Source organism: Lithobates pipiens, unplaced genomic scaffold (genome assembly GCF_037356315.1).
Source record: "Lithobates pipiens isolate NorthernLeopardFrog02 unplaced genomic scaffold, aLitPip1_a1.2 Scaffold_1, whole genome shotgun sequence".
Lineage (NCBI taxonomy): Eukaryota > Metazoa > Chordata > Amphibia > Anura > Ranidae > Lithobates > Lithobates pipiens.
The window spans coordinates 171,571,577-171,587,217 of record NW_027507685.1 but is presented as its reverse complement, the minus strand read 5'-3'; the positions used below and the strand labels follow the sequence as shown (position 1 = coordinate 171,587,217).

At 43.5% G+C, this 15,641-nt stretch overlaps 1 protein-coding gene across 4 annotated transcripts in view; it reads right to left on the bottom strand.

Annotated features, from left to right (window-relative positions):
• Positions 1-15,641, bottom strand: part of PLXNB3 (plexin B3) — a 158,150-nt gene that overhangs the window by 52,218 nt on the left and 90,291 nt on the right. For all 4 annotated transcript variants that reach the window (XM_077478883.1, XM_077478884.1, XM_077478882.1 and 1 more), the window contains exons 5-9: positions 13,224-13,324; positions 7,006-7,135; positions 6,608-6,764; positions 3,561-3,669; positions 730-835 (exon numbers count right to left, since the gene is read on the bottom strand). In XM_077478883.1, coding sequence (XP_077335009.1) covers positions 730-835; positions 3,561-3,669; positions 6,608-6,764; positions 7,006-7,135; positions 13,224-13,324 — 603 coding nt within the window. The remainder of the gene's footprint in view (positions 1-729; positions 836-3,560; positions 3,670-6,607; positions 6,765-7,005; positions 7,136-13,223; positions 13,325-15,641) is intronic.

The following is a 15,641-nucleotide window of genomic DNA, read 5'->3' as shown; positions in this document are numbered from 1 at the left end:
GTTACCCTACCTGATAGGGATAGAACAAGGATCAGGGAAAGGTTCCGGACAAGGAGGTAAAGCGTAGGGCTTGCAGCTTCTCTGGACATCTTCCCATTTGGGCATGGAGTGGCTCTGCGCCTCCCAATCAGTTCGACCGAAACCTGCTCTCTACTTGCTGCTGGACCTACAAGTGTTCCCGGTTGGGTTGTCTTTCCACAAACCAAGTTCTTTCATCGCACTTGGACTGTGTGTGTTACTGCTGCCGCACCGCGCTTCACCCCACCTAAAAGTGGAAGGAATAGCGCCCTGCTGTTGGTGTCAGTGGAAGGAGTAGTGCCCTGCTGTTGGTGTCAGTGGAAGGAGTAGTGCCCTGCTGTTGGTGTCAGTGGAAGGAGTAGTGCCCTGCTGTTGGTGTCAGTGGAAGGAATAGTGCCCTGCTGTTGGTGTCAGTGGAAGGAATAGTGCCCCGCTGTTGGTGTCAGTGGAAGGAATAGTGCCCCGCTTTTGGTGTCAGTGGAAGGAATAGTGCCCTGCTGTTGGTGTCAGTGGAAGGAATAGTGCCCTGCTGTTGGTGTCATTGGAAGGAATAGTGCCCTGCTGTTGGTGTCATGGGAAGGAATAGTGCCTGCTGTTGGTGTCAGCGGAAAGAATAGTGCCTCAAGGGCCAGATAAAGGCAAGCACTGGCTTCCAGCCAGTGTGCCACAGTTTGGAGACCATTGCATCATATGATAAGAGCTGGTGCTTACATTCTGGCTGTAGATAAGAGTCTGGCTGCACTGTGCGGTGTGTGTACACACATGCTCCGATAGACACCAGTGACACCTCCAAGGACTGCTCACACACCCGCTGCACCTGCAAATAGGAAAATACTTAATTCAGTTAATGCAAGAAAATAACACAACCCAAAGTTGACTTTTTCACATTTTCTCTAAAATTCCATTTATTCTGTGTATTATGCAGTGTTGGAAAATCCTAAATCATTTAGTGCTGTTCGATACAAAATGATCAATAATTTTCCGCCCCTGGTCGATCAACTCAGTTTGTTCGAATTCGATTGAAATGGAGTCTAAAAAGAGGGAAGCTATAGCTATTCTATAGTTTGCGGGTTCTAGCTCATTAAGTTGTCAAATGGAAAGCGTTCATTTGCATCGTTTTTTAAATTTGATCAATTGTATGACCATATTTGTGACCACCATAGGAGGGATTGATCTCTGTTGTGCCTACAGGACAAGAAGTGAAAGGAGATCTCTTCACTGAGACATGGATGACAATTAAAATACCCAACAGGGGTTTTTAATCACCCCCCACTCTAGCCAACTCATATCTTTGATATGCTTTATTATTATTATAATACAGGTTTTATATAGCGCCAACAGTTTGCTCAGCGATTTACAACATGAATTAGCTGCTTCCCATCAGCCGAACGCATATAAAGTGCCTTGAAAAGGTAGTCATACCCCTTGAAATTTTCCACATTTTGTCATGTTACAACCAAAAACAGAAATGGATTTTATTGGGATTTTATGTGATAGACCAACACAAAGTGGCACATAATTGTAAAGTGGAAGGAAAATTATAAATGGATTTCAACATTAAAAAAAAAAAAAAAAAGATCTGAAAAGTGTGGCGTGCATTTGTATTGAGCCCCCTTTACTCCAATACCCCTAACTAAAATCTAGTGGAACCAATTGCCTTCAGAAGTCACCCAATTAGTAAATAGTGTCCACCTGTGTGTAATTTAATCTCAGTATAAATACAGCTATTCTGTGAAGCCCTCAGAGGTTTGTTAGAGAACCTTAGTGAACAAACAGCATCATGAAGGCCAAGGAACACACCAGACAGGTCAGGAATAAAGTTGTGGGGAAGTTTAAAGCAGGGTTAGGTTATAAAAAAATACCCCAAGCTTTGAACATCTCATGGAGCACTGTTCAATCCATCATCCGAAAATGGAAAGAGTATGGCACAACTGCAAACCTACCAAGACATGCCCGTCCACCTAAACTGACAGGCCGGGCAAGAGAGCATTCATCAGAGAAGAAGCCAAGAGGTCCATGGTAACTCTGGTGGAGCTGCAGAAAACCACAGCTCAGGTGGGATAATCTGTCCACAGGACAACTATTAGTCGTGCCCTCCACAAATCTGGTCTTCATGGAAGAGTGGCAAGAAGAAAGACATTGTTGAAAAAAAAAAAGTCCCATTTGCAGTTTACAAAAAGCCATGTGGGGGACACAGCAAACATGTGGAAGAAGATGTTCTGGTGAGATGAGACCAAAATTTTACTTTTTGGCCTAAAAACTAAATGCTATGTGTGGTGGAAAAGAACACTGCACATTACCCTGACCACACCATACCCACTGTGAAACATAGTGGTGGCAGAATCATGTTGTGGGGATGCTTTTCTTTAGCAGGGACAGGGATGCTGGTCAGAGTTGATGGGAAAATGGATGGAGCCAAATACAGGACAATCTTAGAAGAAAACCTGTTAAGAGTCTGCAAAAGACTTGACAGGGGCAGGGGTTCACTGTCCAGCAGGACAACAACCCTAAACATACAGCCAGAGCTACAATGGAATGGTTTAGATCAAAGCAAATTCATCTATTAGAATGGTCCAATGTCCAGACCTAAATCTAATTGAGAATCTGTGCCAGGCTTCGAAAATTGCTGTTCAGAGATGCTATCCATCCAATCTGATAGAGCTTGAGCTATTTGGCAAAGAAGAATGGGCAAAAATGTCAATCTCTAGATATACAAAGCTGGTAGAGACATCCCCAAAAAGACTTGCAGCTGGAATTACACTGAAAGGTGGTTCTACAAAGTATTGACTCAGGGGGGCTGAATACAAATGTACCGCACACTTTTTGCATATTTATTTGTAAAAATTTTGGAAAAGCACTGTATGCAGGAGCACGGAGGTGGGCCTTATTCCACACTTGCATGCCCCCAGACCTGTGACTGCGCTGTCACCAACAGCTCCTGGTCACAAACCAATAATCTGGTAGGGCGGGTTCTTAGTCATGTGATCACCGTGACAGACATCACAGTTCAAATAAAATCCCATCGCGCCAATCAAACAATATTGCCAAACAGTTCAAACTATTATTATATCATATCTGGGACTGGGAGGCAGGATATACCAAGTTAAAATATATATTTCTAACCGCATTGCTACTTTATTGTAAAAAAGATATTAAATGGCGGATGGCCTCAATTTTTTTTGAGCGCCGTTTATAAACAGCAATGCATAAAAAAAAAAAAAAAATTATTTTTAAAAACACACGTGGCCTGTGATTGAGAAGTCATTACACAATGCAAGTCAAAATCAAAATGCACAGAGCTGGTAAGAGTGGCTTTGAGCCTTGTGATGCCTGTGACAGCCAATCACTGGGACTGGGAAGTCCGGGATCTCTTAAAGGGCCGGTGGGAAGCCAGCAAAAAGGAGTTCATTTCTAATTGGGTACGATAGGTTACGTTGCCCAAATTATTATATAGACTAATTATATAGACAGTATTTCTACACCCAATCAAGCGGCTCCCCTGGTCACTTCCCTGAAAAAGAACAAGCAGCCCAGAAACTCACGGGTTAGAGACCGCCAAATCCATTACAGCAGTGCAGTCGAAGAAGATGAAGTCACTCACAGCGACAGTGATATCCCGGAACACCAACTCTAATCGTACAGTTACGTGATCTGCCAAGGAAAAAACGTTTTCAATTCAGGATTCCAGGAACAAAGAGCGCCAAACACATAATACATATTGTATAATAATAGAAAAAATATATATATATATCTATATCTATATATATCTATATATATATCTATCTCATTTGTGGGTCCAGGGGACTGAAAAAGCTGTTTTACTTAAGCAATCCTCTTACCCAGCAGCTGGCACTCCTCTATACTCAGATTCCTCTTACATTAGGATCCCCATCAGAGCACCCCCTCTTACATCGGGATCCCCGTCAGAGCACCCCCTCTTACATCGGGATCCCCGTCAGAGCACCCCCTCTTACATCGGGATCCCCGTCAGAGCACCCCCTCTTACATCGGGATCCCCGTCAGAGCACCCCCTCTTACATCGGGATCCCCGTCAGAGCACCCCCTTACATCGGGATCCCCGTCAGAGCACCCCCTTACATCGGGATCCCCGTCAGAGCACCCCCTTACATCGGGATCCCCATCAGAGCCCCCTTACATCGGGATCCCCATCAGAGCCCCCTTACATCGGGATCCTCATCAGAGCCCCCTTACATCGGGATCCCCATCAGAGCCCCCTTACATCGGGATCCCCATCAGAGCCCCCTTACATCAGGATCCCCATCAATGCACCCTTACATCAGGATCTCTGTCAGAGCTCCCTTCTTACATCAGGATCCCCATCAGAGCCCCCTTACATCAGGATCTCTATCAGAGCTCCCTTTTTACATCAGGATCCCCATGAGAGCCCCCTTACATCAGGATCCCCATCAGAGCCCCCTTACATCAGGATCTCCATCAGCGCTCCCTTACATCAGGATCTCCATCAGAGCTCCCCTCTTACATCAGGATTCCCATCGGAGCCCCCTTACATCAGGATTCCCATCGGAGCCCCCTTACATCAGGATTCCCATCGGAGCCCCCTTACATCAGGATTCCCATCGCAGCCCCCTTACATCAGGATTCCCATCGCAGCCCCCTTACATCAGGATTCCCATTGCAGCCCCCTTACATCAGGATTCCCATCGCAGCCCCCTTACATCAGGATTCCCATCGCAGCCCCCTTACATCAGGATTCCCATCGCAGCCCCCTTACATCAGGATGCCCATCAGAGCCCCCCTCCTACATCAGGATGCCCATCAAAGCCCCCTTACATCAGGATCCCCATCAGTGTCCACCTCTCACATCAGAAGCAGAGACCTGACCTTAATCCTCACTCAAGTGCACAATAAGTATATGTCACTGACCCCATCTGCGGGCCAGACAAAATCTTGTAGGGGGCCAGATATGGCCCACAGGCCACAGTTAGGAAACCACTGCCTTAGTACAGTCTGCCTCCCAGATCCCAGAGTTATACTTTGTACTGTTTGAACAATCCACACATCTCAGGCAGTGTACAAATTTCACTCCTTTGGTGGCACATCCTAAGTGATTTTATCTCAGTGGCCTTTTAACAGTTATGGTGATTGTGAAACCTGCCGGAAATCTTGCACAAGAAAAGCAAAAAGCGGATACCAAGTCTAATTCAGGTACTTGCGCTACTTACAATGTATTTTTTAATGCATTAACGATCACAGAACTATATTAATTTGTGTCTTTTAAAGCTAATTTACAGTGGTTTCGACTTTAACACACATTAACAGCTAGTTTACACTTGTTTCAAAACAAGGCTTTGGACATGCTTTGTTAAAAGCTCTCTGAACGCTAGTCAAAGTCTCGTCACTAAATAAAAGGCTTAGCTTACAGTCCTGTTTACACCTTGGTTTTGCTTTGCTTCGGCTTCACTTAAAAAATTATACCTCATGTAGCTTTAGTGGTGCTTCAAAGTATCTTCAAAGCCTCCATAGAAGTCTATGGCAAAGCGTGTTTAAAGCCACATCAAAGCCCCACCAAAGCCCCAAGCAAAAGCAATGTGTAAATAGGACTGTAAGCTAACCATTTTATTTACTGACAGGGGCTTTGACCGGCGTTCAGAGAGCTTTAACAAAGCCTGCCTGAAGCCATATTTTCAAGCAAGTGTAAATTAGCCCTAATATCTTCAGGCTTTAATTTTTTTTTTTTTTTTTTTTTTTTTAGGGAAATTCTGTTTGTGAGACAAGGGACGGCAATTCAGCTGAAAGAGGAACTAGGATAAAATAAGACACGAATGACACATTTGTGACTTGAACGCACAATTCTTAAGAAAATTCTTCATCAGAAGTCAGGGAGTGTACTGTGCCACATGCTCAGACTGGTGACTAGTCACTTCCCCATCTATACCAGGATAACCAGCATGACTCTACCACTGCCTCTAAATCATTACGAATGCTTAGCATTCCTCCAAAAGATGATTACAGAATGCAGAGTCCTCGATCTTGATGTGATTTTACTTCCAGGAAGACAATATGCATTCCACAATGAGGTCTGGTATGGCAGAGATATGCCAATAATGCAAACATCGTCACCTCACCTATGCTACAAGTACAGAATGTGTAGAGAAATAAAGTGCACCTTAACCCAAGAACACAAAATTTAAAGCTAAACTCAAGTAAATTAGCTGCCCGCTGCATATTGACTCCTGTCATACCGATCCTAAAAAAGTGGGTAGAAGCTACAAAATGTGTTGGCCTTTAGAAAGAATGTGATGAATGTACAAGTGCCTACTAGAAAGACGCAACCGTATAAGTGGAATTGCACCTTGTAGAAATGGCAACACTCCATGACGCTCTACAAATGCTCACCGTGTCTTGATCCTCCTGTAATTATTGGGTGCCCATCCAACAGCAGGTCCCTGCTCCACAACCATGTGTTAAACAGAAGATGAGCAGGGTGCACACCAATGACATCACAGTGCATAAAAAAAAAAATGGAGTCCAATACCACGTGCATGATTTCCCACCTGTCATCCACTCACACATAATCAGGTGTACAAAATGTTATGTCTTGACTTACCTTTCCCTAGAGGATTGGGGGGCAGCTCTCCCGGTGGTGGAGAGCTGCATCGGACCTGGTTGCCATACACCTGGGCAGGGCTGGATGACTCATTAAAGACACACTTCCAACTGTCCTCATCTGTGATAACTGGAAGCTGCAGAACGGTCATGGAGATCTGGACGGAAAAGATGGGAGATATTACTAAACAGGATTGTATGTGTCCTATCATATCACTAGAATCTGCTTCAAACCAAAACTACACTCCACACGAGGAATTATTGGACATACAGTGTCCTCTATGGCCAAAAGCTGTTTGGCCTCTCAATAGGACCAACTGTTCTTAACATTGACACAGTAACTGGTAATATGCCCACCAAAAAACCATGACTAGGAACATTCTGCTCTCTAACACATACCTCCGTCTGCTCCTGCCGGCTCTGATTGGCTGGTGAGAGATCCTGGATGGTCACACAGTGAATTTGGTCAAAGCTCCACAACCAATGATTATCCTTGTCGCTGTCCTCGCACTGCTGCTTCTCTGTGCACCTGTGAAGCAGACGGAATGAGAATTAGGGAAGAAAAAAACTATTCTGTACACCGCAATGTATGGATGTATGCAAGAGCCCTTAAGCTTGATAAAACATTAATACAGCACATTTGAGGGCTCACAAGTCCCCCTTCAGGGCTATAAACTTTTATTGAGATCTCTGATCTTTTATGAGCACCCTAAACACATCGGACAACCTATTTATCTTTTATCAAGGCTAATAAATGTTTACTGAAACATTTATAGACTTGTGGCACACCCATCAGTCACACTTTCTTTGGATTGCTCCAGGGACCCACAGGGCTATCCCATATGATATAGAGCTGCCTCTCAACACTAGAGATAATACCAGATCATACTTACCTTTGGGCCTAGCACTCCACCAACACCTATTTTGTCACTACAGGCTACACTATTGATGTGGAGGTCAGTAGGAGGAACCAGTGAGAGCAGCAGGAGACCCGGGAGGTCCACACTTTGAGAACTGTTCATTTCAGAAGAAACTTCAGCTGGGTATTTTACTTCATTGAAGCAGGATCCATCCACAGAGCGGCACAAGAGGTATTTACCCTTTTTTCTGTTTTAGTTTTTTCTTTTACAAGTACATGATTAATTAGGGCAAAATTAAGTGAAAATATATGAGCTGCCATTGCTGACTAGCTTTTAAAGATGCAGCCTCCAAGATGGCTTTTGTGCCATTCTCAACCATAATTCCATGGAACTCTAGGGTTCCTCCAGATGTTGCTTGAGGTTTCTTGAATAACAGGTGATTGATTTCTTAATTTGATGGTGCTCGCATATTTCCAGGACCAACATTATTTGGCTAAACCAGCAGCATGGCACAATTGTCTTCATAGCTGTCTGTAAGGGCAGCATTTTGACCATCACTGTAAGGATTTCATTCTTCATACTGACCAACGCAAGGGGCATTTTCCCATTGACTTCTGATAACTTGGAAGGGTTCACCAAGATCTGACCCTTTTTTTGGGGTTCCTCTGGGTAAGGTATTTTGGGAAAGACTGAACTACAGAGTAAACGGTGAAGTGTCTGTTCCAGATCAGTGAATCACAAGGTGGTAAAGCTGGGTGATGACCCCTGAGTCCGCCTTTTTGAAAAAGCGATGACAGCTCTGATGTTTCTATTACCCATTAAAAAAAGATCATTACCCTCTGGTCAATCCTTACATAGCCTGAAAATTGCAAGCAATGCAAACAATCGGACATATTTCTTCAATGAAGCAACGTAAAGTCATCCCCTTAAAGAGGAGTAGCTGTATTCATAGCAAACAATGAAAAATACGGGTGACTAACTTCCATAATTACCTGATGTAAAACATCATTTTACAGCATATATACATTAAATGGTGCAGCATTACTAGATAATAAAATGGAGTCGTTATGTAAAATGTGATTGACAACATGAATCTATAAAGGGTTAAAGGGTTAGTCCACCCAAAGGTGATATACAAGCTGAGTCAGCCCCTGGCTTCCTTATATGTCTTTGTTACTATACAAGTGAGGTCTTCTCTACCTGACTTTATTCCTGTTCTCTGGTAGATTTGTGAGTTCCAACTTCTGTTAAATTTTCCATAAAATTGAGATTAAACCAGCATTTCTCAACAGTGGTGCTGTGTTACTCTAAGGTGTCATTTGGGTTTGTCATGTGTATTGAAGGATCACGGGTGCTCACACACACTACCAGTGATCTGCGGACATGAGACAGGGAATCACAGGCACAGAGTCAATCAGAGCGGTTCTGTGTCTTGCGTTTGCCAATCACACTGATCACAAATGTAAGCCCTCCTCTTCCTCCTCTGTCAGTGCCTCCCAACAATCATGCGAGCAAAACTTTTCCCACTGATCACCAATGAAAGCGGGACACACTGACCACCATTTAGTAGCAAGGGGTTACACAGGGGGGCGCACAAGCCACCAATGTAGGGAGCACAGGCACTGATTACCAATGTAGAGGGGCAGAGACAATGACCACCAATGCCAATTTAAGGGGCACAACAATGACCACCAATGTAGGGGCGCAGAGACACTGACCATTAATGTAGGGGGGCAGAGACATTGACCACCAATTTAGTGGGGGTAGAGACATTAACCACCAAAGTAAGGGGCAGAGGCAATGACCATCAATGTTGGACGCACAATTTTGACCAATGTAGGGGGTACAATATTGACCACCAACGTAGGAGAGACAGACACTGAACACCAAGAGAGAGACAGACCACCAATGTAAGGTGCACAAGGACCATCAATGTAAGGGGGCATCTCCCACAACACAACAGGAACAATCGTGAAAAAATAAAAAAAATGTTGCTGCGCTAAACATAGATATTGAATAAACATGTGTCCATAAAGTGTGAACAACTGGTGCTGTTTTAAATAGTGCAGATGAATTCCTTGATGAACATCCAGTAACAATGAGTATAATTTATGTGTCCCCAGAGGGTGTTAATTCCAACAAAACGCATCAGGTGGAGTCCCTGTCTGTGAGGTACCACGCATGCCAATCCTGTATACTGGTCAATCGACTTCTAGGATGTCTTGGAGTTATTAAATGCTTGTTTTTACTGGATTTCTGTAAGTGCTTAGCACGGATTTTGTTTAATAAACTGTTTTACACTATGTGGCTGTTTTATCTTTCCTTCATGGGCCCTACTATGGAGTACACGTCACCATCAGCCATGACAGTACCACCACCTGCAATATAATAGAGGAAGCTGATTGGATCTTCTATACTTGCATATCACGCCTGTCTATACTCTTATAATTTGGAGTCTAGACCTCTGGTAAGGAGGCATTTTATATCAATAGGAGCACTTGGGTGATCAAAACGCACATCAATTATGCTCATTGTTACTGGATGTTCATCAAGGAATTCATCTGCACTATTTAGAACAGCACCAGTTGTTCACACTTGATGGACACTTGTTTATTCAATATCTATGTTTAGCGCGGCAACATTTTTTTATTATTCTATTAAGGAGCTCATTTACACCAGGTGCAATGAGCTGTGCTTATCTGCATTGATTGTTGCAGGCTCGGCGTAAGGACACATAGAAAACAATTGTTCTCTATGTGCCCTGTTCACACCTCAGAAGCACTCATAAAAATGCTAAACCTTTTTTTCAATGCCCTCTCCTTTCTTTCTTCCAGAGGTACCAAGGAGGAGTATCCCTTATTCTGGGATCCTCTCTTTACCCAACCACAAACACTAATTTTTGCCCCGCCTTTCTTATTCTATCCCACCCCTTTCCATTAATTTACTTTTCCTTTTATATATCCTTCCCTATTAGTGAATATTCTCCCCTCGCCTTTATTACACTCTCCACCCCCCTTCCATTCCTTTACCTTTCCCTACTAGTGAACATCCCCCCTCCACTTCATTACTGCCCCCCTGTCATTATTTTACTTTTCCCTTTGTATACCCTTCCCTACTAGCAAACATTCCCCCCGACTCTTCATTACTCCCCCTCCCTTCCATTCCTTTACCCTTCCCTACTAGCAAACATTCCCCTTGACTCTTCATTATTCCCCCTCCCTTCCATTCCTTTACCCTTCTCTACTAGCAAACATTCCCCCTGACTCTTCATTACGCCCCCTCCCTTCCATTCCTTTACCCTTCTCTACTAGCAAACCCTCCCCCTGATTCTTCATTACTCCCCCTCCCTTCCATTCCTTTACCCTTCCCTACTAGCAAACATTCCCCTTGACTCTTCATTACTCCCCCTCCCTTCCATTCCTTTACCCTTCCCTACTAGCAAACATTCCCCTTGACTCTTCATTATTACCCCTCCCTTCCATTCCTTTACCCTTCTCTACTAGCAAACATTCCCCCTGACTCTTAATTACGCCCCCTCCCTTCCATTCCTTTACCCTTCCCTATTAGCAAACATTCCTCCCCGACTCTTCATTACTGCCCTTCCCTTCCATTACCCTTCCCTACTAGCAAACATTCCCCCTGACTATGCATTACCCTCCCTCCCTTCCATTCCATTAACCTCCGCTACTAGCGAACATTCCCCCCTTCGCTTGCAGTTCCATTGACAGTCCTTTTTCATTGAGCAGTCCCTGAACTGTGGCCCTTGGCTTGCCTTTATCCAGCCCTTGGGGCATCTTTCCTACCATTGATACGAGGCACTATTTTTCCTACTCACACCAATGATGAGGCAACATTACTTTCACCGACACCAACAGTGGGGCATAATATCCCACATTGAAACCAATTATAGGGCACTATTCCTCTAATTGACACCAGTGATTAAAGTGGTTTGGTACCTAAAAATGAAAGTTCATGTTATTAAAATCAACAGATAGCATACTTACCTAAACGAACCCTGAAAAAAAAAAATATCATTTCCTTACCTTTTATTTCTGATGTTTCAGCTGACTTCCTGGTTGTCCTCCCGTGGGAGTAGGTGTGGCTATCGTCCTCGCAATGGTCCCTGGGAAATTTCCCAAGAATCCATGGGGGACAATGAAAGTTTTTCTTTCCTTATCACTGCTCTCACTGAGCATGTGCAAGATGGAGCAGAGCATGCTGGGAGCCAGACGTCATCATATACCAGGAAGTAAATGCCTGTGGGCTTCAGACGCCCACAGTTAAAATGGAAAATGCCAGGGCAGGTTTTTATAAGTCATCCTGAGGAAAAGATTCGTGGCGCCGGGGGTCAAATAAACGCCGGACGTGGATGCCAATCGAAGGTAGCACTCACCCACCAGTGAGACAGGTAAGAAAAAAATAAAAAAAGAGTGGAATCCCGCTTTAAGCACTATTTCACTATTTCTCCGTCACCAATGACGGGGCACCATTCCTCCCACTGATACCAATGATGGTGCACTATTCCTCTCATTCATACCAATGATGGAACACTATTCCTCCCACTGATACCAATGATGGTGCACTATTCCTCTCATTCATACCAATGATGGTGCACTATTCCTCTCATTCATACCAATGATGGAACACTATTCCTCCTACTGATACCAATGATGGGACACCATTCCTCCCACTGATACCAATGATGGGACACCATTCCTCCCACTGATACCAATGATGGGACACCATTCCTCCCACTGACATCAAGGATGGGACACCATTCCTCCCACTGACATCAATGATGGGACACCATTCCTCCCACTGACATCAATGATGGGACACCATTCCTCCCACTGACATCAATGATGGGGCACTATTACTCTCACTGATACAAATAATGGGACACTATTACTCCCACGGATACTAATGATGGGACACTATTCCTCCCACAGATACAAATGATGAAGCACTATTCCTCCCATTGACACCAACAAAGGGGCACTAACTCCTTGCACTAATACTAATGATGGGGCACTATTTCTGTTCCTTCTGACCATGCATGTACTTTTTACTCCCACTGACTGCTAAACCTGAGGTACCATTACACCTGCTGACACTGAGGCATTTTCTACTTCCATTAGTCACAGTACAGTCCCTGCTAAAGTCTGAAGGACTATAAATTGGCCCTTTGGTTAGCAGGTCTGGGGACCTCTGTTTCAGATGGTTGAGGAACACCTGGCCATCCTCGTGCTTCAAATTTCTGTATACATTTGCACGTCACTGTATGCCTGTATCATCATGGATGGAAATCGGTCTGTTTGTATCTTGAGACACACAACGTATATCAGTGTCTTGTATTCATTTGCATTTCAATAAAAATTTTTGAAAGAAAAAAACCCAAAAAATTAAGCATGTCTGCATTTTCATTCAGTGCACCAAAACTGCGATGTACTGTTGTGCATAGAATTGGATGAAGTTTTTTTTTCCGCTAACTTAAAATGTAAGAAGTAAACACTGTGATGGGATATAACAACACATTGCGGCAGCATGCATGCAGAACACATACCAGTGTGCGCAACGCCCCAGGGAATAATTTTCCTTTCTTTGGAATTAGGGATAAGCCAGACCCAAAATGGTCAAATAAGTCTAATAAGATATACTCGGCTCAAGTCTAAGCAAGTCTTACTATTTTTGTACACTTAAGTGCCATTTACGGTTCTATAGAACACATGAATAGAGCGCCATCGACTGGTTACATACCTTCCTTGCAGTACACACCACCCACAGAAAGGGTCTTTAGCACGAACACATTCATCACATGTAGATGACTGGGAACACTCTGCAACTGGAACTTTGGAGACCTGAAACAGAAAAAAAAAAACAAATGTGAGAAATCTCCATTGCCACCCACTGATGGTCCATCTAAACCTACCAAATGCATAGAAAGACCAGAAAAGGTCAATTCGGATTGGTTGCTGCATATTACAGGTAACCTACATAGGCAAGGCTGAGCATGAGCAACAATGAATAAAGGTTCACCTGAAATGTTGGGCTATGGTATTTTTGGGGGTGTATGATAACATTTGATGTTCCCCTAATGTTGAGGAAGATATGGACATAGCAAATTATTTAAATAAATTACTTTTGTTCATGTTCAAGAAAAATGGTCATACACTGAAAAAAAAAACTTTACGGAACCAACCAAGAAAGGGCTAGGACTAAGCTCATAAAAGGTGAAAGGCTTTAGAGGCCGGGCCGTCTTCAATTTGTCTTTGGTTGATCCAACAATGTTTTTACAAAAGGATGAAGTCAGTGTAAGGCCTTTTTATTTTCCCTTTTGCAAGACTGCATGGAGGGAGGATGGGCTCCTTGCCCAACACCTGGAACTCCCAAGGTTGGAGAGAGATTAGGAGTTTGGAGCAGCAACAACTTTTATTGTTTAACCACTACAGCCCCGGACCAATAAACACCTTAAGGACCAGAGGTCTTTTTCCAATTTCACACTGCGCTGCTTTAACTGGTAATTGCGCGGTCATGCAATATTGCACCCAAACGAAATTTGCGTCCTTTTCTTCCCACAAATTGAGCTTTCTTTTGATGGTATTTGATTGCCTCTGCGATTTTTATTTTTTGCGATATAAATGGAAAAAGAGCGAAAATTTTGAAAAAAAAAGATATTTTCTTCTTTTTGTTATAAGAAAAATCGAATAAACTAAATTTTAGTCATACATTGAGGGCAAAATTTATTCAGCCACGTCTTTAGTAAAAAAAATGTCAATAAGCGTATATTTTTTGGTTTGCGCAAAAGTTATAGCGTCTACAAACTAGAGTACATTTTCTGGAATTTACACAGCTTTTAATTTATGACTGCCTATCTCATTTCCTGAGGTGCTAAAATGGCAGTGCAGTACAACCCCCCCCCCCCCCCCCCCCGCCAAATGACCCAATTTTGGAAAGTAGACACCCCAAGGAAATTGCTGATGGGTATGTTGAGCCCATTGAATATTTTTGTCCTAAGGGATTGAATAATGACAAAAAAAAAAAATGTACAAAAAGTTGTCACTAAATGATATATTGCTCACACATGCCATGGTTATATGTGGAATTGCACCCCAAAATATATTCCGCTATTTCTCTCGAGTATGGGGATACTACATGTGTGGGACTTTTTGGGAGTCTAGTCGCGCACGGCACCCCGAAAACCAATCACCACCTTCAGGATTTCTAAGGGTGCAAATTTTTGATTTCACTCCTCACTACCTATCACAGTTTCGAAGGCCATAAAATGCCAAAATAGCACAAAACCCCCCAAAATGACCCCATTTTGGAAAGTAGACACCCCAAGCTATTTACTGAGAGGCATGTTGAGTCCATGGAATATTTTATATTTTGCCACAAGTTGCGGGAATATTAAACTTTTTTTTTTTTTTGCACAAAGTTATCACTAAATGATATATTGCTCACACATGCTATGGGCAGAAGTCAAATTACACCCCAAAATAAATTCTGCTGCTTCTCCCGAGTACGGGGATACCACATGTGGGGGACTTTTTGGGAGCCTAGCCATGTACGGGACCCCGAAAACCAAGCACTGCCTTCCGGATTTAAATATAAAATGCTACCAAAAAAACTGTTAGCGATCGCAGGGATCAGGCCTGACTCTGCGATCGCTGCAGTTATGTGTTTAGTGTTTTGTAAGTGACAGTGATCGATCGATACTGCACTTGGGTGGGCTGGGCAGAGGGGCAAAACGCAGGTGCCAGCAGGTATCTGGGCTGATCCCGCTAACAATGCGTTTTTTTGGAACCCTGAACTGCTGGGGACGCTAGTATAGATCTGATCAGATCAGATATTGATCTGTTCAGATTCTATACCACTACAGGAGGTTTATGCTTTGTGTGTGGGTGTTAGCGGTACTGGCACTAACCTAGCGCTGCCTGGGGCGACGCAGACCCTGACCCTAAAACCTAATTGATATCACCCGCCGGGTGATCAGGGGGTTAAACATTTATTGGGTAATAAATGGTGGGTGCCCTGATGCTATAAAAAGCAAACTAACCAGAGTCACCCGTAACACTTATACGGTGAAAAGTGGTGAAAGGGTTAACTAGGGGCAATCAGGGGGTTCAAATTTTTATTAGGTAGCATATGGGGGTCCCTGGCGCTATATAAAAACCT